This window comes from Beta vulgaris, chromosome 1, assembly GCF_026745355.1.
Source record: "Beta vulgaris subsp. vulgaris cultivar EL10 chromosome 1, EL10.2, whole genome shotgun sequence".
Lineage (NCBI taxonomy): Eukaryota > Viridiplantae > Streptophyta > Magnoliopsida > Caryophyllales > Amaranthaceae > Beta > Beta vulgaris.
Window position 1 is genome coordinate 33,790,807 of NC_079202.1, and position 24,370 is coordinate 33,815,176.

Consider the following 24,370-nt stretch of genomic DNA (forward strand, 5'->3'; position numbering starts at 1 on the left):
TGTAACTAATGATCAAATTAAACAGAGATTGTCAATAGATACTGAAGAACTTTCAGGATGGTATTAACTACAATATCAGTATGTTGATCACTGAACTTTACTTCCAAGTAAGAGCAAGTCTAGAAGGCTTGTTTGGTGGGACGACATTTCCAGCAGCGTCATAGATTATGACCCCAGAGAAATCAGGTAACTCGCATTTGCCTCCCATGAGTATGTTCTTCTGCCAAACAGGTCCTGAAAGTTGTTGGTTTTCCCCTGCCTCTGTTGAAGTGAATATCATTCCTTCATTCTGAAGCTGCTGTATGACTGGATCTCTGCCTCGGCCTCTATAGCAAGTAGTCCACCGTCGCCACCTTCTGGAGTGAGAGGCACACAGGAAAAGCGTAAAGGCACAAAAGACTAGTGTTAGAGCCGCGAATGCAGTTTGAGGAATACTAATGGAAGAATATGCTGTCAAGAGTGGACGAGCCATCGCTAAGTCTAGGATTGTGGTGTTCTACTATTATGTCCAAAGTATGAGTTCCTAATTTATATACTCCAGAGTCCAGATGATAAAAAAATTTCATATTCACAAACTGGCGTTGCAGTTGAATTTATTAAAATAAAAATAATTTAAATCTAGTTGTAGTGAAGTTGTTGGAATATTAGAAGTTTGGATAATGTTAACAAATTTTTAATTCGAGTTGTTATGTGAAATAAGTACATTCCAGCCTCCAGGAATAGTTTTGGTTCAAGTCAACTTTGGATTTGATATGGTGGATTTGTTGCTAATCACCATAACCACGTTAGTTGATGAGCTATACATTAGAATAATAGAATTTCAGACCAACGCACAAGATAGCATTGCATATTTTTTTTAAAGGGAAGAAAAACTAGGTTTGGTTCTTAATATAGAACCTGCCTATAAGATAGCATTGCATTTGTAAAAACTAATGTGAGTTGACATTTTTTTTGTTTTTACTACATAATTATGAGTAACAAGTTCGATCAGGTTGATATCGTATTTGGGTACATAATAAAAGGGTTAAAATCTCTCAATGTAAACCTAACATATTCAGAATACTCGAAATGACTTGTTGAATACTAAATTTCTTTTGAGAGTATATGTTAGTAACATATACTTATAATTTTACAACTTTCTTTTGACGTATACTCCCTTCGGTTTCTTTTGTTGTTCCTATTTGAAATTGCGGAAAAAAACCAATGTAACTCAAAAAACGGGAAAGATCTAAAAATAAAGATTTTTGCCCTTTTGAGTTATTTAATGTTAAGCAATCAATGATACAAAAAGTTTGAGGGGTAAAAGAGTAAAGTAACTGCAAACTAGTGTGAACACATGTATTACTCTTTTTGAGTTACTCTTGAAGGATTTATGTCCTCGACTTAAATGCAATTACTAATATATATTGGATCGTATTATAGAGATAATAAGTTCGTTATATTGGGTCGTCTATACGTCTTGCTAGAGAAAGCTATAGAACTTCGGATTAGTAAATAAATAAACCCGAAGCCCAATGTAACGGATCCTACAAGGTCACACATTAAACTTGGATCAACAAAAGAAACCTAGAGCCCAAGAGGGCCTAGGGTGGCCGGCCAAGAGATAGGAAAAGGGGAGAGAAATCTGACCTAAATACTTTTATATATTTGGGTTAGGCAGAAAAGAAAACAGTCAGTTTATTCTCTTATTATTTTCTCTCTCCTATTCTCTCTCTTCAAAAGTCACGTAATACTCCTCAAACAAGAAAGAAGTTTTCTTCCTTTCCAACTAGCATTGGTGGAGTGTTGATCTGGGTTGGTGGACTAAGTAGAGAAATCACATCTGAGATTCTCAATCCGGGTTCTTCAAGCTTTGTGGAAATCACGCTACAAAGGTTATTTCTAAACTTGTATGTGATCCTTAATTGTATATGCATGTGATCCTGATTTAAATGCTTATGAATTTGATTCATGAAATTCCGCTTTATAGTACTTATATATTCCTACAGTGGTATCAGTTTTAGCCTCTTGCATATAGAATTTTGGTCATAAAGTTTAGTTTTGTATGATTAATTTTAATTTGATTAAGGGGAGGAATTAGATTATGGATTGAATAATTAATTGAAATTTGTTAAAAAGAGTTTTAATTACTTTCTTTCTCATTTTTTTTAATAGTCGAAATTTTAACCTCCTAAACCCTAATTTTCGAAATTTATAAAATTCTGATTTTAGATCTCTAAATTTCAAAAATAAATTCATGTCATTAATCTAATTTTCATGTTTAAAATAGTTTATATATGAAGATGAATTCATATAAAAGGTGTTTTGTATGAATTAGTGATTAATTATATGAATAATCTGAAAATTAATTAAAATAGAGATTTTAAATTTAATTTTCTGTATTAAGCATAAAGAGTTATGTTTAATTTAATCAAGATCACCTAATTAAATTTACAAAATGTTGTATTTTAATATCCTTCATGAAAAGAAAAGAAAAAAAAAATAATAATAAAGGGGAGAGAGGAGCAGCCACGGTGGCGGCTCCGGTGGTCTGCCGGCGACAAGCCGGGAAGGGTGAATCTTGACTGCCGGCGAGTAGTCGGAGTCAGCGAGGGAGGTGGTGGCAGCAGCCACACGCGATGCACGTTTGACGTGCAGTGCTAAGCAATGTGCTGCTCGCCGCCGCAGGATGAACGCCGGTGTCGGCTCGCGAAAGAAAAGGCCGGCAAGCACGCCGGCAAGGTGGCCTGCGAGGTCGCCGGGTTTTGTTTTGTCCGGCCGGTTTTCTGCGTGAATGGCAGCCTTGGGCTGTGATGTAGTTTCACGATTTCAAAAAACAAAATAATAAAAAAAAAAAAAATTTTTTTTGAAAAGAAACGTGCCTAATATCAAGGCAGCAGCAGTTATTTTTTTTTTATTATTTTGGAAGTTTTAAATTTTGAAAACAGAATTTTGAGAAAGATAAGTAAATTTCAATTAGGTTGACTTGGTCATAAATTTCAATCCATAATCTGATTTTTTAATCTAATTAAAATTAATTAGGCTAGTTTTAAGGGATAGAATCTTTAGGTGATTAGATATTACTTAAAATTTTATCTTCTTGCTTTAATTAAGAATATTTGATATTTTAATTGATTGGCAAGTATAATATATGATATTATTATGTGGCTTTTATATTATGATATATTTGCTATGTATGACTAGTATGGCCCAAATTAAGATAGAAAATACGATCTGCGTATCGTAATGTATTCTTGTAATTTTAAATACGATCTGCGTATCGTTAAGTATTTTTGTAATTTATTTAATTTAGTTATTATTTAAATTATTTTGATACTTATGTAATCCAAAGAAGAGTCCATCAAGAGAAGGCCCATGGAAAAGTGGATGGAGATCCATGAAGAGTCCAAGAAGGAGCGTTGATGCTTAGTTCTTAGGATTAGGGGCCATACTAGATCATTTTATTTTCGCATTTTATTATTCTTTAAAATGCTTATAAGTTTATTGTATGTTGGTTATTGATGCGCTAGAGTTCACTAATTCATAACAACATAATAAACTTAGGCCCGTAAATATTAAGGTTTGCTTTTCCAAACATAAAGTACTTATAAAACCCTTAATTAATAGTAATAGGTCATGCCTCCGCAGGGTGTTATCATTAATTTTGGGATATAAGGTAAAATTGCGAATTTTACAACTTAGTTTGGTTGTCCTTAACAAAATTATCAAAAGCGTTTTGAATTTTGAAGCAAGAGATAGTTAAACATGCGATGTTTATCCATCTAAACAAGAGTTATAAAGTGTTATAATTAGTAAAAGAGTTTACTTACCTTGATAATGTAACGTTAAGATAAGGCCTCCGTCTGCTTAGTGTTACATGTTGATAGGATCTTGTAAAACACTTATTCATAGGGGACTTTAATTTTGAATAGGTGGTCAACCTAGAAACCTTTTACATGTTTTAGGTTGCTTTATAAACATAAAATTGAACTTTGCCTTATTTTTCTGTCTGTAGATATCATGTCTAATAACAACAACAACAACTCCGGTTTCAACATTCGTCCTTTTCTGGAAAAGGACAGACTGAATGGTGAAAATTTCCTTAATTGGGAAAGGACCTTAAGACTCGTTCTGAGGTTTGAGGGTCGAGAGGACGTCTTAGATACCCCGCTTCCTGTAATAACTGATGAATCAACTGACGCTGAAAAACGTCGTGCAAAACAGGCTAGTGATAAGTCTATACCAATCACTTGTTTGATGGTAGCAGCCATGGAGCCGAACCTCCAAAAGAGGTTCGAAACCAAGGATGCCTACACGATCATGCAAGAGCTGCGGGCCATGTTTAAAACTCAGGCCCGAGTTGAGCGGTATGAGACTAACAGGGAGATCCTTGAATGTCACTTGAAGCCGGGTCAAGCTGTTGGCCCCCATGTGTTCGAAATGATGGGTCTTTTCGAAAACATGGAAAGCTTGGGTTCCTTATAGGCTCGAGTTGGCTACTGACATTATTCTCCACTCACTCCTGAAGTTTTAATCAGTTCAGAATGACCTACAATATGAATGAGTCTGAAAAGACTTTGCAAGAGCTGCATGGATTGTTGGTCAATGCTGAAAGGAACATCCCTAAGGTTGAACCAAAGAAAGAGGTTCTGTTGGTTCAAAAGGGAAAGGGTTTCAAAAAGAAATGGGCAGGAAAGAAGGACAAAGGCAAGCAAGTTGCCACTGTCGCTGAAAAACCTAAGCCAACCGCCAAGCCCAAGGTTGCTGCGGAAAGCAAGTGCTTCCACTGTCACAAGATTGGACACTGGAAGAGGAACTGCCCGATATACTTGGAGGAAATAAAGAAGTCTGGGGCTTCTACTTCAGGTATATATGTTATAGAAATCAATTTGACTTCTACTTCTTTATGGGTATTTGATACCGGTTGTGGTTCTCACATAGTTAATGATGTGCAGGGACTAAAAAGAAGTAGGAAGTTGGCAAAAGGCGAGGTAGAGCTACGCGTTGGAAATGGAGCACGAGTTGCTGCCACTTGCCGTCGGGAGCTATAGTCTACACTTGCCATCTGGGCTTATTTTAGAATTAAATAATTGTTATTTCGTTCCTACAATAACTAAGAACATAATTTCGGTTTCAGTTTTGGATTCTGAAGGTTTTTGCTTTGAAATAAAGAACAAATGTTGTTCCATTTCTTACAATAATATGTTCTATGCCAGAGCTAATTTGATAAATGGTTTATATGTGCTTGATAAATCATTACAAGTCTATAACATAGATAGCAAGAAAAAGAAATCAAATGATTCTAACCTAACCTATATTTGGCATTGCCGAATGGGTCATATAAACCAAAAGCGCATTCACAAGTTACAAAAGGACGGTATAATTCCATCATTTGATTTCGAATCATTTGATGTATGTGAATCATGCTTAATGGGTAAGATGACAAAATCACCATTTACTGGAAAAGGTGAAAGGGCCAGCGATCTTTTAGGACTCATACATACAGATGTATTGGTCCTATGAGCACAAAGGCAAGGGGAGGGTTTAATTACTTCATCACCTTCACTGATGATTTGAGTAGATATGGCTATATTTACTTGATGAAACATAAGTCGGAATCTTTTGAAAAATTCAAAGAGTTCCAAAATGAAGTACAGAATCAACTTGGTAAGACAATAAAAGCACTACGATCCGATCGTGGTGGTGAATATTTGAGCCAAGAGTTTGATGATCATCTAAAGGATTGTGGAATTCTTTCACAATTAACTCCACCAGGAACACCACAGTTAAATGGTGTATCTGAAAGGAGGAATCGAACACTACTAGATATGGTTCGATCTATGATGAGTCTTGCTGATCTACCGATTTCTTTTTGGGGATACGCTCTCGAAACTGCTGCACACACACTAAATAGGAGCCCGTCAAAGGCTGTAGAAAAGACTCCATATGAGTTATGGAATGGAAAACCTCCAAACTTGTCTTTTCTTAAAATCTGGGGATGCGAGGTCTATGTAAAGCGTTACTATCAGACAAACTCGCACCCAAGTCAGATAAATGTCTCTTTGTGGGGTATCCAAAAGAGACAAGGGGTTATTACTTCTATAACCGTCAAGAGAACAAAGTGTTTGTTGCTCGTGATGGTGTCTTTCTTGAAAAGGAATTTGTTTCTAGAAAGACAAGTGGGAGTAAAATAACACTCGAAGAAATTCGAGATGAGCAACAACTGGACGTGGCTCACACCATGTCAGAGACGGCCCAACAAGACGAAAGTCATGTTGAGGAGATAACGTATTCAACGCATGAACCTCCTACCGTCCCATTCGAAGTTGAATCAAGCGAAAATCTTCAAACTGTTGAAGAGAACGTTTCTCTTGATGCTCAGACCCCGCGTAGGTCTAGTAGACCAAGGATTCCAAACAAAAGGTTGGTTGATTTCCTAATGACTGAAGAATTCTGAAATTATGATTTTGGAAAATTCAGAACCTACTACCTACAAACAAGCTTTGACGAGCCCAGACTCTGAGAAATGGCTTGAGGCCATGAAATCCGAGTTAGACTCCATGTCTGAGAATAAAGTTTGGACACTAGTTGACTTGCCTGCTGGGGTTAACCCTATTGGATGCAAGTGGGTGTTCAAATTGAAAACAGACAAAGATGGAAATGTCTATGTCTACAAAGCAAGACTGGTTGCAAAAGGATTCAGACAAGTTCATGGTATAGACTATGATGAGACCTTTTCTCCAGTAGCAATGCTTAAATCAATTCGGATACTTTTAGCGATTGCTGCATTTTTCGATTACGAAATTTGGCAGATGGATGTCAAAACCGCATTCTTGAATGGGTTCTTGAATGAGGATGTGTACATGACACAACCTGAAGGTTTTGAAGATCCAGAAAATCCTAAAAGGGTTTGCAAGCTTCAGAGATCCATTTATGGATTGAAGCAGGCATCTCGGAGCTGGAATCTTCGGTTTGATGAGGCAATCAAACGATTTGGTTTCATCAAAAGCGAAGAAGAGTCTTGTGTTTACAAGAAGTTTAGTGGGAGCAGCTTAGTCTTCTTGGTTCTGTATGTAGATGACATACTAATCATGGGAAACGACATACCAATGCTTGAGTCAGTCAAGGAATGGTTAAAAGTTGTTTCTCTATGAAGGACCTTGGAGAAGCTGAGTACATACTGGGAATTAAAATCCATAGAGATAGGTCTCGAAGGATGATTGGGCTGAGTCAAGAAACTTATATTGATAAGGTTCTTACAAGGTTCAACATGGAAAATCGAAGAGAGGTTTCGTTCCCATGTCACATGGCATATCGCTTAGCAAGAGTCAGTGCCCGACTGAGCCTGATGAGTTAAAGCGAATGAGTAGCATTCCTTATGCTTCGGCTATAGGGTCTATTATGTATGCCATGATAAGTACTCGACCTGATGTTGCATATGCCTTGAGCATGTGTAGCAGGTTCCAAGCAAATCCAGGAGAAGCACACTGGACTGCAGCTAAGAGCATCCTTAAGTACTTAAGGAGGACTAAAGTTATTTTCTTAGTATATGGGGGACAAAGTGAGTTGGTTGTTGAAGGTTATATTGATGCAAACTTCCAAATCGACAAAGATGATTACCGCTCTCAGTCAGGGTATTTCTGTTGTCTAAATGGAGTAGTAGTGAGCTGGAAGAGCTCAAAGCAAAGTTCATACGGATGAGAACGTGGCTGATCCGCTAACTAAACCGCTACCTCAACCCAAGCATGAGTGTCACGCTAGGGCTATAGGCTTGAAGCAAATGTTAGAGTGGCTTTAGATTGTACTAGGTTTAGAGAAACTTATTGCAGTGTAAAGACATGGTTTTGCTATTTATGTTTATGATAATAAATTTTGTCTTATTTAATTTTGGTTTGGTATGTCCAAAATATATCTTGAATTCTATGGTTTTGTCAAATATGTGATTTGATGAATGAAACACCATAAGTGAACAGAATTCATAGAATATTAAAGTTCCTAATCTAAGTCATTAAACTGGACATAAATGACTTATTAAAGGGATTAGCATATAAGATTGATTGATAGCGCTATTTCATGGGCTATGGAAACATAGAGATGTTTAATCAATCGTATGGATATGTATAGTTGATACATAGTCGAACTTGACCTACTTAGAAGTTTTGTAACTTCGAAATTATATTAGTAGATTCCTGAGACATGAGTAGAACATTACTTAGCCCAATGATTAGTATAGCTTTGATACTGTCAAACGTCATGCCGTAAAAGGGGACTATAAAGGCAGCATTCAGGTTGTGCTAAAAGTTGAGTGGGAGTATTGGTTACTACAAGATTGGAAAAGCTCCTATATGAGATAGGATAGGTGTCTTGGCCCCTTGAAGAGTGAAAAATTGAAAATGCATGGCCGTGCTCAAATGGATCATTCGATGATCATTTGTTGGACAATTTGAACTCGGATTTCAAGGAATAATTTGAAAGAAAGTATGGATGATATAGAAATATGATCATACTATCAAATTAAGACATTAAGAGACTTGAGGAATAAAAACATTGCACACTCGTCTCGGACAAGTGGGAGATTGAAGGATTTATGTCCTCGACTTAAATGCAATTACTAATATATATTGGATCGTATTATAGAGATAATAAGTTCGTTATATTGGGTCGTCTATACGTCTTGCTAGAGAAAGCTATAGAACTTCGGATTAGTAAATAAATAAACCCAAAGCCCAATGTAACGGATCCTACAAGGTCACACATTAAACTTGGATCAACAAAAGAAACCTAGAGCCCAAGAGGGCCCTAGGGTGGCCGGCCAAGAGATAGGAAAAGGGGGAGAGAATCTGACCTAAATACTTTTATATATTTGGGTTAGGCAGAAAAGAAAACAGTCAGTTTTATTCTCTTATTATTTTCTCTCTCCTATTCTCTCTCTTCAAAAGTCACGTAATACTCCTCAAACAAGAAAGAAGTTTTCTTCCTTTCCAACTAGCATTGGTGGAGTGTTGATCTGGGTTGGTGGACTAAGTAGAGGAATCACATCTGAGATTCTCAATCCGGGTTCTTCAAGCTTTGTGGAAATCACGCTACAAAGGTTATTTCTAAACTTGTATGTGATCCTTAATTGTATATGCATGTGATCCTGATTTAAGTGCTTATGAATTTGATTCATGAAATTCCGCTTTATAGCACTTATATATTCCTACAACTCTATGTTAGACAACCAATCAGGCAAAAAGTTTGAGTGGTTAAAAGGTAAAAAATGACTACTAAATAATATGAACACATTTATTGCAACATAAAAGTAATTGAAAATTTAATTCATAAATTATGTCCCTTTGTTTTCTTTTGTTATTCCTATTTGGAATCTTTTTGTGAAAGGAAACTGGTCAAAACAGGAAGAACTTATTGAAAGATTCCAAATAAAAACATCATATTGAAATTTCTCAATGTGGAATATAGCTAGGAACAACAAAAGAAAATCGAGGGAGTAATAAATAAATATCCTTCTAAGCTTGGGTAAGCATACTTAGAATAAACTTTTGAGAGTAATGACCTGTCGAATATCAAATAAACTCGGAATAATGTTTGCAATCAGAGTAATTTTGGATTCGACTTAGGTCCTACATCTTCAAACGATTCTAATATTGAATAGTTTGTTAAACGGTAGTAACATTTATATACTAATCTAATAACAGTAAAAATATAATTTTTTTTATCATAAACTTATCTATAATATACTCCCCTCTATTATATTTTTATCCTACCCACTTTCGACATACATGCCGTTGTTTGTTTTATTCACTTCCACATTCAAATGTTTCTTTTTGTTCTACCAACTTTAACTTTAGTTCAGCTATGATTACCCTTTCTTACCCCATATTTTCCTTCTCTCGATCGAATTTATAGGACAGTATAGATAAGAATTACACCCTAGTCTCTCTCTAAAATGTAGGAGTATCCAGACAAGGATGAAGGATGATCCCTTCTCCCTCTTCTCATTGGTATTTGGTGCATAGTGAGTGGATTCAACATTTAGAAATGGACGGAGTAATTAGTATCATGCCTATTATAGATGTTTTGATAACATTTTGTGACCTTTGTAAGAAGTAAAATTCAAATAGAACTTTATAACAAGTAAAAATTAGTTAGTTAATATGTTTATCTTGTTCACTAGTAGTCAAGCATCAAGAACCAAGCTTAGCTGACTTGTAAATTTTTTGCAAGTATATAGGAGTATATGACAATACAAAGTCCTAATTTATATTCATAAGTGTGAGTAACGTTGTTTTTGCATGTCATAATGTCGATTTTGTAAATTCTTGTTCTTTAAAAGTGAATCGTGAAGAAAATGATTGAGTGGAAAGTAGCCAAGGGGATTACCACACAAGGTTAGAACTTACAAGGTAAAAAGCTATTTGCTCAAAGTTGAGTTAGAAATTACCTATGCAAAATGCAACTTGTGAACTTATCTGTCGATTGTAATGCAATAGAGGTCTGCAAATCTTCGATTGGGGGGGGTTTCATTACATTTACATACTCCTATGCAACTTATGAGGAGTGATAAACCTCTATCAGTTAGAGGGCAATTGCCCTCTAACCAGGACCCAAGTGCAAAATATAAAAATGGTAGGATTTTGCTTTTAAAAAAAACAAATAAAAGCCACTGAACTTGCCAGAACATTAATACAACTTTTTTTTAAAAGTTACCTTTTTGTTAAAACAAAAAAAAAAAAAAAAAAAACTACTTTTTGCTTAAAGTAACATGTGATCTTTGACATAAAGCAAAAAGTTGCATTGATTTACGTGTTCCATTTATCTTTTTTTCCAAAAAGTATAATTGATTATTGATACGAATCCTTGTTTGTGTGTTTGAAGCCCATGTTATTGTTGTATCAACCCTTGTTTGTGTGTTTGAAACCCGTATTTTTGTTAAACCAACCCCTATTTGTGTATGTAGATAAGGTTGAAATGTACTTTTCATCAAAAAGTAAACATATGATCTCTGGCATAAAGCAAAAAATTACATTGATTTGTGTGCTCCGTTCAACTTTTCTCTAAAAAAGTACAATCGGTTTTGATAAGAACCCCTGTTTGTATGTTTGAAGCCCTGGTCATTGTTAAATCAACCCATGTTTATGTGTTTCAAACCCATGTTTTGTTATACCAACCCCTGTTTGTGTATGTAAAAATGTTGAAATGACAATAATAACCTTGTTAGTGGGCAAGCTGTCCACTAACCCCTGTTTCCGTACAAATTGTACTTTCTGACCGTTATTTTGCTTTTACTTTTACTGTTTTCGTCGTCCAAAATGTTGTACTGATGTTCTAGCAAGTTCAGTGGCTTTTATTTGTTTTTTTAAAAGCAAAACCCTACCACTTTTATATTTTGCACTGGGGTCTTTGTTAGAGACAGTTACCCTCTAACTGATATAGGTTTATCACTCCTTTGCAACTTATCTCACAGAGTACTTAATTCTTTTATATTTCTCCAAGTTACACACATACATCATGATGTTTCACTAAGTTTAATTGCAGTTGCTAAAGATCCAACCATGAACCACATCGCTCAACTTTGGTGGAAATGCTATCTTACAAATTTGTCATAATTGGGAAAAAAAACCCTTTTATTTACTTGGACATATTTCACAATATCATGTGTCCTAATTACCTTTGAAAGTTACAATGCAGTATTATACAGTCCTTTTGGCGCAGGACAACTGCAAAGCCAAAAGAGTAAAAACATACAGCAACCTCATCTTGAGCTTCCACCAACAATATCAAGCGTCCCTCAATAGAAATACTTAAAAGATAACTTCTTCGGATGGCAGGTTAGGGAGGGGGGAGGGGGAGAACAGGAGTTCGTGATATGGTAATATGACCATCACTGATTTTTCTCTCGCTCGCCACAGCAAAATTACCAGCAAAGTCGCCAATCAACAACATAGTGACATTAAAAACCTGCAACTTCAAATGGAAAAATTTGTAAAAGTTGGGATGTTTTCATCTATAAGAGTAGATGACGACTCATGAATCACAATCAGGTCAACTATTATCTTTCCAACCACTTGTTTGGTATGTGATAATGGTAAAGGTCGTGACATTACAGGTAATTCTATGAATAAAGTGCCATGTCCAAAGTAATTTTTGTCCATCTCCGAATACCTCTTTTTCTTCATAAATTTTCTGAAATACCCACTCACTTTAGAAGTGGTATTGACAAGTAATGAAAATTCATAAACAGAATAAACGCAGACTTCCTTTATAAAAATTGTGAATAGAATTATTACTATTACCAATATTCACTACCGCCTAACAAACAAATAGTTAATCTCAAAGACCTCAACTAAAAGAAAAATTGATGAGTTTGAAAGCTACAAAGCAAATGACATTAGGATTTACGGCTCGTTTGGTAGTCGTTAATTAATTGCGGTAATGGGAATGAATTTTAAGTGTAATTTTATTAGGGAAGCACCCTTAAAATCTCCATGGGGAGGTATTTTTTCTCCATGAGCAAACAATCTCACCCATAAACTTGTGTTTTTGTCTCTAAAGGGAAGCAATTTTCATTACCACTCATTACCACCTACAAGGTGGTATTGGATGGGAATGAAAATTCAAGAAGGAAAGTGGATACTTTAGGATAAACTAGCATTACCATGGGAATGGACAATGATATTTTTCACAAATTTACACACAAATTCATTCCCATTACCACCATTTATGACCAACTACCAAACGGGCCGTTAGGGTCACTTAGAACAAGCAAATATTTTAACCAAGAAATGTACGAGAAGTGGCAGTTTTCTTGTTATCACAAGTGCTCAACCAGTTGGTTCATTGCATGTAGGCTATGCATGCTTAATACTGAAAATTAAGACATTATAGGTAACAGGTGTAAATACCCTAAGGAAAGAGAGGCTGATAGAGTAACCCTGTATTTTCTGGGCATCCCATCATTAAGTTAAGATTTTGTACAGCTTGACCAGATGCTCCCTTCACGAGATTATCAATCTGCAGAACATCACAAAACCCAAATGCTACTTCAGGAGATGCAATTATAAAGCACACAAATAAGATAAAAGTAATTATGCCAATATAAAAATCTCGCCTGTGACATAATATAAGATAACAATTTAAACTGGGCACTATGAAAAGAGCAGAAGTAAAGTTTCTCATAAAATATTTGTAAATGGGAGAAAATGTAGTAACAAAGACTGCTAACAAATTAATTAGACTTATCTGATAACCGTGGCGTGAAGAAATCACTGCCCTGAAGTTGAATTTACCCCGCAACAACACACGGACTCATAGCAATCAACCTCCAGGGATACACGATTTCTGTGTTTCCAGTGTTGATGGAAAAACAGATTGAGAATGCTCTTGAATATTGCCCAGAATTTTGGAAGAGAAAGAAAGCGGAGAAGAAGAAAGTGTTTCGGATTTTTTGTGTGTTTAATCCAACAATAAACCTCGGTATTTATAGAGAGAAGAAAACCAGATCGAGGCTGAAAACGTGGGTACAAACGGTCACTTAGTGGGAAGAAAATGGCAACAGTTATGGCACGAAATTAGGAGTAACGGCACATTAAGGGAGAAATTAAGGGGAAAAAACGGTAACTTAATACTGGCTTAAAACGGTCATAAATCTGACAGAATGTTGACCCAAAACTTTAGTTAAGTAAAGCCCAAGTCCCATGGCCCTGGCCCGGTCAGGGCGCGTGTGGTAATTCCACTCACCACATACCCACTAAAATCTCTTTGCTACACAACTCAAAGGGTAGAGGAAGTGTAATGGTTATAAACCTTTACACTCCCTATTATTCTTTCAATGTGGGACAAGAGACTCCAAGAGACTCTTCACATTCTTTTGAAGCAAAATCTTTATAAACTCCAACAGAAAAGACATCCATTTTGAAGGAAGAAACCAAGACAATTTGAGTGTATGTGAACATACAACTGATATAATAATAGCTCTCCCTGGAATTCGATCAGGAAAGACGTTCATATAACAGTAATTTGATCCACGAACATTTCGAGTGTGTGGAACAACCCCTTTCTCTAGCAAAATGACAAATTCTTCCTTCTGCAAGTGAAGATAATTTAACATCAAGCAGAAAGAAATTCAGAATCAGCCCGGTTTCTGAAAAACCTGAACACAGGCATTTAGATTATATCAGATTGATGTCTAGGTGTACCTCAGAGAACATTTTTAATTGTTCATACAGATCATCAATTTTCACTCCTGAAGCCATCTGAACATATATGGTTGATTGCATACCTCGGCTCTGCAGGCAAGCAAATATCACATTTCCAAACAAGAAAGTTCGATAAAAAAGCACAGCACACCAAAGCTACCACTACCATTGGCATCAAGTGTGGAGTGAAGCTGACTGTTATTTTTGACCTTGCAACATCTGAAAGCCCTTGTTCTATTTCGGGAACTGAAAATTAGAGCACAGAGGTTAAAGGCCTAATAAGACTATCTACTTTTATTATTAATAAAAATTGAAAAGGAAAAGAAACTGCTTTCTGACATCCTCATTCCTGTGAAAACTCAGGTAGGAACAAGAAAACGGCATAAAAGATCACATACACAGAAAGATCTACTAAAGAAACCAATAATAAGATGCATAACAACGGCAAATAATGACCCATCTTCTAGAAACCTAAATAGTAAAGGCTGACCTAACTCTTTGAAAGAAGGATGTATAAATGAGTCATGACTCCAACAAAAATTTCAGAATTTCTCAGTTCTAAGAATAAACCTAGAAAGTTTTGATGATAAAAAATACTAACCATGACGATGTCTTGTAACACCATATGCATGAATTCCTTCAGCTACTTCGGTATATAAATTAGCCTCCTTTGCTCCACGTCCTATGACATGAACCACTCATACAGCAATAAAGACAGAATTTTTGTTAAAGTAGTAAAGCTGATTTCTAAGCATTGCACTAACCTGCCCCACTCACACCAGATTTTGAGTCAATGATAATGTTGCTGTAGTCTATAAGATTAGCCTGCAAGACAAAGAGGGATATAAGTAAAAAAAATAAATACGAGCCGTAGAGGACACCTATTCCACCTCCACAAGGTTCAATAAGAATAGTAGGCTTATTACTCTAGTTTCAGAGAGATAGACCTCCTTGCTCTTGCTGAGGAGACTCTATGGAATAGACTAAGTGAAAGTTCCAACAACCATTCTTCATCCACCAAAACCTCACCCAATACCTCACCTAGTTTAGAGGGTATGAACATCTTGTGATAACAATTACTTCTTCTCCACTTAACTTCATTATCCCCGCGCCCCCCAAAAGGGAAAAATTATAAACCCAAGAAAGAGGGGAGGGATGGGGGAGTATTCCAGCACAAACTGCCATATAATCTACACTAGATAAGGTGTCAGGAAAATCCCTGATTTTAGCATGAATGACGCACATAACCTGATTGAAGCATTTAAGTAATCACATGATGGCTGCGATATTCTTCTGAATTGAACTCTAAATTATGAACCATATGCCCCGTTATATGAAGACATGCTGCGTCACAGATGCATGTAAATAGTTGAGACTATGCTTGACATATACTCCCTCCGTTTCATTTTAATTTTTACACTTTGATATTTTACACTATTCGCAAATTTCACTTTGACCATCATTTGTGATTTATACGTGGAAGAAAATATAGTCATGTGAGATCTTGTTAAATTCATCATAACATGTATTTTATTAATATGTACTTTTTATAATTTTTACAAATACAAAATTAAAAATATATGTTCTCAAAGTTTTGCATTGGCATGCGTGAAAAGTGCAAGTGTGTAGATTAAAATGAAAAGGAGAGAGTATGATTTAATAGCCCAAAGCTAAACTGTAAAAAGGCAAAAAGTAGTGTCATACAAATCCATGTTTCTTGTCACTTTAATCTCATTTACAATCTACAAAACATTCACGAGACAACTTAACAAGAAGGTAAAAATCAAACCTTCAACAAGGGAATAAGAGGGATCTGAATTGATGTCGGGTAACAACCAGGGTTAGCAACAAGCCGAGCATTCTGAATTTCTTGCCTTAATATTTCTGTCAAACCATATACAGCTTCTTTCTAGGGGCAAGAACAAAACAAGTTTTAAAAGAGAGAGAAGTCGAAATATGCATGGATAATGGAAACAAATGGTCAAACAAGGAATTCATAACATTGCAAAGGAATGAAGCAATATTAAAATTAATAGTAGTTATTAGGAAATAGTAATGAATATCTATTTTAGGTTCTCAAGATAGATCTACAATGATTTAAGAATATTAAAAGTGTAGGGATCATAAAGACACCATGCAAATGAGAACAATAAGTAGTTCATGACATAGTGCATAACTAATGGAATTTTGTCACTAGTAACCTATTAAGAATTGTTCCATGCAGAAAGGGCATTTGATGTGTCTATTTTATAGAGTTTTTATCCCCAATTCCTTTAGCATTAAGTAATGTTTTGAGCACTTTTTGTAACACCCCAAAATTTCTCTAAAATCTTCGCGCGTTAATTGTTATTATTTGAGTGTAAAATTATATTTTACTAATATGTTTTCCAATAAGTATAAACATATATATTTTTACACCTACATTTCTGTTTGATAATGTTTCAATGCTTCTATAGTGTGTTTTTATGTGCGGCATTGCTTAGTAGGTGTACAATGCTCGTATCTGCGTTAATTATATTAAAAGGGCAATGTAGTGCTCGTGTTTGTGCAAAATGTAAAATGTGATAGTATGGTAAGTACGTATTTGTATTACGTTAATTATTATAATTTCCGATTATAAAAATATTTACTTATACATATTATTTTGGGCGTTTTACTTGTGCCTGAAATATACATTGTACTAGTATTTTCGGTCATTGTATTATGTATATTAGAGGGTCCAAATTTCTGATTTTATTCTTGGTATATGGACGGTTTTTGGACAGCCATATTAAGCTCTTGTAATAACCAAGAGTCATCTCTTCACTTACCTCTCTTAATACACCTTTTAATCACCATCTTTTCACCTTCATTTTTTCTGACAACAAAATCAGAAAAACTCCTCCTTCCTCCTTCATTTCACACGCCTACTTTAAAGAAAAAGGGGAGAAGAAAAGTTCTTGTTCTTCCTTACATTTCTCACACAAAAATCAGTCCTTGTTACTTGTTTTCAAGCTATTTTGCACCGGTTTTCAAGCACGCGTTGGGTTCGTTGCATATTGTATTCGTAGGAGACGAAGGTGGTGATTTTTCACAAGGCAATTAGAGTACTTTCGATGCGTTCTACTACATTTCTCTTCAAGAAAAAGGTAACTAGTGTTATTCTAGTTCGATAGAAAATAGATTGTGAACTTAGGTTATTAGAATCGCGTTAGAAAACGTAGTATCATGCTAGGTGGAACTTAGAGAATTGTATGATTGAAGTTACATGTAGTTTCATGATTGTTAGTGTTGTTTCCACGTCTTGAATTGTTACTATGGTCATCTTGGTTGTCACATTGATTAGTTTGTCCTCTTGTTGTTGTGGTTGGATTGATTTTGGTTCACCTTTGTTATTTTTGGACTTTGAGTAGTTGAATGTGGTTGTTGATGTATAGCCCTTGATTAAGGTGTTTAGTATGGTGATTGGTGTGAATTTTGGATGTGTTTGGATGTGTGAAGTCGAACGAGGGAGGCGTTGGATTTTTGGTTGTCGTACGAGCGCAGCTCGCAAGCCACGAGCATACGGCAGGGTGTCGCGACCCGCGACGAGGGCCTAACCCCTGGTTTGTGTAATCTTGATTTAATTCTCTTTTTGGCCTACAGCATGAATATTTGTTCTTGGTTGGTCTTAGGCATGTATGCTAAGTGTGTTTGAGTAAGCTTTGGTTGGTTTGAGTTATTATATTAAGGGTATGTGCCCAATTTTGTCGGGTAGCTTATGGTTGTTTGCCTTGAAGTGGGTTGAATGCTTGTGTTTGGTTATGTATCCTCACGATTTATCCCTGTTGGTTAGCCGAATTTGATTTACTTGTGTACCATGTTGTGTACACCTATGAAAGTTGGTTTAGTTGGATTGTGTGTATACCTTGTCGTGTATACCCCGTGTTGAAGAGTTGGATTGACCCTAGGAACAGGATGGTTCTAGAAATATGTGTTTGATGATGCTAAGAACGGTATGAAACTAGGAAATTTGGGTTTGATGATCCTAAGGGCAGCATGGTCCTAGGAACTTGAGTTTGATTATCCTAAGGGCGGTATGGTCCTAGGAACTTGGTGACTTAGCCTTGGGCGGTATGGTCCATTGGTTCACTTACGGGTGGTATGATCCGTAGATTATAGCTATTCGAAAAGGGCGGTATGGTTCCTCGAATATGCAACTTAGGCCTTGGGCGGCATGGTCCAATGAGTCTACTCACAGATGGTATGGTCTGTTATGTTTGAGCTTGTTGACCGCATTTGTTGCATGGTTGACCGGGACTTGGTGTGATATTGGTTTTCCTTATTGGTTACTTATGATTATTTGTACCTCATGGTGAGAATGATAACTTGTTAATGAGTTCTTTGATGTTGCTTCTAATTACTATTAAGTTCATCATTATCTCTTTCTATTTGAGCTGGGAGAACTGTTAGTTACTCCCCCACTGATTGTACAAGTTGTTGAATTATTATGCAGATGGTGATGCTGTTTAGGATCGTCACGGTTTGGACCGGGGTTGTGCGTTATAACCATGTGAGCAAGAAAGTGGTGCTAGTCATAGTGGACGAGCACTTTGAGGCAGGATTTAGAACTAGTTACTTAGTTGGTCTTAAGTAGCTATCCCTTTTGTTTTGTCACATGTTTTGAACTACGGATTTTAGTTGTCTTTTGGTTTGGATTTTCTCTATTTTTGAGGTTTCTTTTAGAAATCATATGTTGTTTGAGACTTTGTAGGAATGAGGGTATGGGACCTCATTTCCCTTTTTATATATATGATTTCGGAGGTTGAATATTGTTTTTGAAAGATTTTCCTTATTTATGATTTCATATTCCACTCCTTAGAGTAGCATCTCCGTCTTAGTGGTATTTCCGCTGCCGCTATCTGCACTATTTATCTTACTTTAGTCTCCACTCTTCTTTGTATTGGACGGGATGTTACACTTTTGATCTCATATGTGTGTGATTTGATGGTTGCACTTGGTTTTGTTCCTCTATGCTTTATTGTACACACTATATATTTCGTTCCTTAATCTGGCCACAAAAAGAAAGTCTAATGACCTTAGTTTTAAAAAGAGTTCCCAAGGCGCGCCTAGGCGCAAGGCGAGCTCAGGCGACGAGCATAACGCCTCAACCAACCCAGTCGAGGCGAGCAACGAGAAGTGTACAAACGCGCGCTTTGTGCGCCTTTTAAAGAGGCGTATGGCACAAAAGGCGTTCGCCTTCGGGGCTGAGGTGCGCATACACTGCACCACCTCTTTTTTGAAAAAAAAATCCACGTGTTAAGCCGTTAAGGGTTTTGAATGGGTCTTGCTCGACCTTTCCTCTGCCTTTCCGTTTTGGAAACCCTATATATACATGTGGTCGTCTACCGCCGGTGGTCGCCATATTCTCTCTGTCTCCTCACTGGTGGTCAGCGGTCCAAGGTAAGTTCATCTTTTCTGTCGTTCTCTTCTCTTCTTCTTCTTCCGTCGTTCTCTTCTTCTCTTCTTTTGTCGTTCTCTTCTTCTTCTTTTTCCTTTCTTTATCTTTTCTTTAGGAGATTTTCCTTTCATTATCTCGTCTCTTCTACCTTTTTTTTTTCTTTTCCTCTTTCAATCTATTTTCTCACATAACTTATTTCGCCTTTCCTGTCTTCTCTTTTATACTTCCTCTTTCTTTCTTCTCTCTCACTTTATTTCTTTATAAGTAGAGCAGTGACTGTATGATTTGAGTTAAAGCAATTTTTCTTTTAAAAATAGAAGTTCCCTTTTCTTAGAGACACGGACTCTATTAGGCATTTATGTTTCCATTAATATATTATATATTGTTCCTACATTAATTTGTTTTTTAGAATATCATTTGAATTGTAGTTTTTTTTAGGAATCACTTGAATTGTAACTTTGTTGATGGAGAATCTTGACAATTTTGTTTACTTTTCTTTCTATTTAGTACTTTGACTTGGTGCGGTATTCTAGCGATGAACTATGTTTTCTTATATCCCTTTATGGGTCTTTAATATAAAATTTATGTTGTTATAAATATTACAATGCTTTTATTTTTTATTTCTAAGTTTTTTTTTACACCAAAGGTGTGCCTCACCTACAAGATGCGTGCGCTTTTGCCTTGCGCCTCGGTCTTGCGCCTCGGTGAGCCTTGTGCCTTTTAAAACTAAGTCGATGACCATACATAACTCATAGCCGATCCGGAGAGCAAGTTAAGGGGGCTTAGATGAAGAAACGAAACAAGAAGCCAAGGAAAAGTTGTCGCCCAATCGACCGGGCGGTTTAGCCGGACCGGGCGAGCGAAGTTTTCTTCAAATATCATTGCACATGTTTTCCCGATTGACAACGCGAGAAAGACTCCAAAAACTGCTAGAGCGCCTGACCGGGTCGCCTAGCCCGGTTGACCGGGCGAAGTCCAGCTGAGCTCGTAGGAGGGATGTTACTATCGCTCGACCAAGCAGTTTCTAGAGATGCCTATCTTTCGTATTTTGTTAGCCGGTTTTGCAAAGACTTTATATAGTTTTATAGGAAATTCGATTAGTCATCTTTTATTTTGGGTTTCATTAGGTCAAAACACTTAGCTTTCTATCTAGTTTTGTATTAACTCTTGGTTTTGAAGATTATAAAGATCGTTGATTTCGTTTTGATTTTCAATCATTCAATATTATTTATTAGTTAGTTTAATTTGATATATTCTTATATTTTCATTATGTTTATTGTGTTCTTCAATACCATGAGTGAGTAGTCTTTTTCTAGGACTTAGTGAGGGAAGGCATGTTTATAACTCTTTGATTGTGATTTAAAGTTCTTCAATGATTAGATTGGACTAGAGTAATTCTTATTGATTTATTATGATTGTTTAATTCATGTAATTGAGCGATATCATGGGTTATGTTTAGTTAATAAGAGTGAGAATTGAAAGATCGTACTCATAAAAGGCTTGTTACAATTGGTAGTCCTCATTATGTTGAGCGACCGTACTAGCATATGTTGATCTAAGAGTGTTAAGACCCGATAGTAGGATTAACAAAAGACTCTAATTGCTCAACCCTCAATACTTGGTCAATCCATGTATTGTTGAATTATATTGTATTAATTGAATTGATATAAGCATGGTGGACCGAGCAAATGCCCTAGGTTTTTAAATGTTTGATAAACTTCCATCCATTATGTTCTAGTTTATTCTAGTCTAGTTATTAATCATTCACCAAATTTTTCTCTTAAAGTAGTTAGATAATTGAACATTAATCCATAGAACTCCTATCTTGTGGATCAACCCGTCTTTGCTAAGTATCTATTGTTAGCAGACACCGTGCACTTGCGGTACCATTTCAAAACACATCAACATTCATAGTTTCATATACCAGATATGTAATCACTGATATGTCAGATGAATTATACTGTAGCTATTATTTGTCTCCATGACTTCATAGTACATAAGATTTACTAAGAAAATTTCTTTACAACTTGATTATAATTTTTATCATACAGAAACTGCATAAATGGAATATGGTATGAATAATTCTTCCAAAAACACAAAATTGTTGGCATACCTGTAATTCTGGTGCTCTATGGGCTTGACCATACCATTCCTCATACTGGGAAGTATCTCGGAGTCGGAAGTCCTGCGCAACCATACCCATTATTTAAAGCTGTCTACACTCGCACATTAAGAAAAAAAATTGTATCATGGAAATTACATAAAATCAAATCTCAATAGGCTGCATTGGACACATACGGCAGAAAGATCAACAACTTTCAGTGAGCCAGGAAGAGCTTTAATTATATCCTGCACAAAAAAGATGAACAGAACACAGATATGTTTATAAAGTTTCATCAAAGAAATAGTATGAATAAACAGACTTCTTATGTTCCCAGTGTTAGTTGCATGATTAGGAAGTACAATTTCAGAGACTGATTTCAGTTGATCAGATATTATGCAAAGTTTGTTATGTAGTATAAGGGTGAAAGTCACCTGTGTTGTACCATGAGGCAAGCAACAGAACACAGCATCAACATTTGAAAAGTCTGCATCATTGACAGCAACCAAATTTGGCAAGTCCTGTAAACAAGAATATCACTATTTTTACCTGCAGGTTCATAAAAAACTAAAGCAGAACAAACTTGCAAGAGAGAAGCAAAAGTACAATATTGTCATACTTGGGAGACCAGATGTGGAAATACTGATGCAATTGATTGACCAGCCTTTCTATCAGCAGTCATCAAAGTAATACCAAAGTATGGGTGATTGGCAAGCAAACGAACAATCTAAGATAAGAAACAGTGGCAAATATTAATGAAAGAGTTATTTTATCTCAACACCAATCAAAATACAGGTATATTTGGCACCTTATAACCCTATCAGCTTATATATAAGAGGTCCTCCCAATCTTCATGTAAAGAAACAATACACTCTAATTAACTTTTCACATACAGTACTCGAATTTACAATACATGGGGTAACAATTTTCCATTAATTAAAATGCAAGAGAAATCAGTACCTCTGAGCCAGTGTAACCACTAGCACCAAGAACACCTATTCGAACACTTTTCTGCAAATTATTCTTCTCAGAAGATTGTAAGTTCTTTGGGGCTGTAGCCACCGAGCTACGAACATAAAACCTCCTGACATTTCCACCCTTTGCTTTGCTCTGTCATTCTTTTCAAAAGCTATCAATAACCAACCAAGTATCGGAAGTTGGGACAATAAAACAGAGACACATAAACACACACCAAAAAAAATAGTCCCAATATAGAACTAACCTTTAGAAAGCAAGACTGAGTTACATAAGATGAACTGAAAAACACAGAACTCATCTTTATCCTTGTTCAATAAGGAAGATGCAACAACTCCGAAACTGCAATCCCAAAAGAAAACAATTAATGAGCTTGCCAATATTTGAAAAAAAAAAAAAAAAGGTTGTTCAAAGTTAAGAGTTGAGATGTCATAGGAAGATAAGAGTATGTTTGTGTGTAAGCATTTCATCGAACAATTGGTGTGCACTAAAAACAATCCCTATTTGTAAGTCTATCAGCATTATTCATTAACACCATAAATCATCAACATTGCCTTTCTGTAGTACAATGTACAGCAATAAACCAAAAGGAACACCAACAATCACCATGAATCAACAAATAATATGATTTCTATGATAAATTATCAACATATTGAATTGCTCAAAACAGAAAAATGACCTTAATAAAGTGGTGGGCCTTGTGGGTTGGGGTGCTTTAGTGATCGGTGTAACTGTTAGCGTATTGACTATTGAGAAACTAAACCGAAAAGAGATGAGATGAGATGAGATGAGATGAGAGAGAAAGGAGTGGTGCAGGCCAGCAACTTAGCTAGGTAAGTACTTCCATAATCTATTCTCTAGATGTCTCAGTCTCAGTTGGTATCAAAATTTTATGGGCATCAACAATGTAATGTTACAGGATAATATATTCGAATTTTTTCCTTGGATAATATAAAAGTGGGTTTTAATTCCCAAAATATGTCCAAAAAAATTAAAATTCCCTGCGTAGCGTCCACGTAGGACGGCACGCGAGATTTTTTTTTTTAGTAAAACCGCTACTTGCACTAGCGGTTTACAAGTGCCGAGAATATTTTTTTTTTCAACTTAGGTAAAACCGCTACTCGGAGTAGCGGTTTAAAAAAAAAAAAAAAAAAAAAAAAAAATTATGAAAACTTATATCTTCTTACCATATATTTGCGCAGGTAAACCGCTACTCAGAGTAGCGGTTTATATTTGTAAATCGCTACTCAGAGTAGCGGTTTATATTTATAAACCGCTACTCAGAGTAGCGGTTTATATTTATAAACCGCTACTCAGAGTAGCGGTTTATATTTATAAACCGCTACTCAGAGTAGCGGTTTATTTTTAAATTAAACCGCTACTCAAAGTAGCGGTTTCCGTGGGTTAAAACAAAAAAAAACAATTTTCTCGCGTGCCGTCCTACGTGGACGGTACGACGGGAATTTTAATTTTTTTGGGCATATTTTGGGAATTAAAACCCACTTTTGCGTTATTCAAGGAAAAAATTCTAATATATTCTCTCACTAAAAACTGAGAGACTCCCTCTCTAGACAACTAGAGCTTTTCGTAACCCTCCTTCACTCTAAATACTCTTCTAACCTAAACACTCTTCTTCTCCTCACTGTCACCGAAAGTTTTTATCTGGAATCCAAACTCCTTTCTCCTCAAAATGGCACATAA

The 24,370-nt window shown here is 36.0% G+C and overlaps 3 protein-coding genes and 1 long non-coding RNA gene across 5 annotated transcripts; 2 read left to right on the top strand and 2 right to left on the bottom strand.

Moving 5' to 3' along the window:
* Positions 1 to 97: 97 nt before the first annotated feature.
* On the bottom strand, positions 98 to 472 carry LOC104896347 (hypothetical protein). Its single transcript, XM_010683094.4, has one exon. The coding sequence runs from the start codon at positions 470 to 472 to the stop codon at positions 98 to 100; it is 375 nt and encodes a 124-aa protein (XP_010681396.1).
* Positions 473 to 1,396: 924 nt separating this feature from the next.
* Positions 1,397 to 4,174, top strand: LOC130590656 (uncharacterized). Its single transcript, XR_008968506.1, has 2 exons — positions 1,397 to 1,874; positions 3,995 to 4,174. It is a non-coding gene; the product is annotated as an uncharacterized LOC130590656 (long non-coding RNA).
* Positions 4,175 to 4,512: 338 nt separating this feature from the next.
* LOC130590657 (uncharacterized) lies at positions 4,513 to 5,210 on the top strand. The gene is made up of 2 exons (XM_057393165.1): positions 4,513 to 4,845; positions 4,935 to 5,210. Exons 1-2 carry the CDS (start codon positions 4,524 to 4,526, stop codon positions 4,949 to 4,951), a joined length of 339 nt encoding a protein of 112 aa, XP_057249148.1. The 5' UTR covers positions 4,513 to 4,523; the 3' UTR covers positions 4,952 to 5,210.
* Positions 5,211 to 11,588: 6,378 nt separating this feature from the next.
* On the bottom strand, positions 11,589 to 23,565 carry LOC104885186 (probable N-acetyl-gamma-glutamyl-phosphate reductase, chloroplastic). Of its 2 annotated transcripts, none has more exons than XM_010669889.4 (15): positions 23,349 to 23,565; positions 22,917 to 23,011; positions 22,655 to 22,804; positions 22,314 to 22,421; positions 22,129 to 22,215; positions 21,892 to 21,942; positions 21,707 to 21,778; positions 15,964 to 16,083; positions 14,939 to 14,999; positions 14,776 to 14,856; positions 14,341 to 14,420; positions 14,175 to 14,264; positions 13,934 to 14,062; positions 12,882 to 12,990; positions 11,589 to 11,937 (listed from the first exon to the last, which is right to left on the bottom strand). In XM_010669889.4, the coding sequence occupies exons 2-14, from the start codon at positions 22,968 to 22,970 to the stop codon at positions 12,883 to 12,885; spliced, it is 1,191 nt and encodes a 396-aa protein (XP_010668191.1). In that variant the 5' UTR covers positions 22,971 to 23,011; positions 23,349 to 23,565; the 3' UTR covers positions 11,589 to 11,937; position 12,882. The 2 variants fall into 2 exon arrangements, with proteins under 2 accessions (XP_010668191.1, XP_010668190.1); XM_010669888.3 differs by having other exon boundaries at positions 11,589 to 11,943; positions 23,349 to 23,564.
* Positions 23,566 to 24,370: the final 805 nt, after the last annotated feature.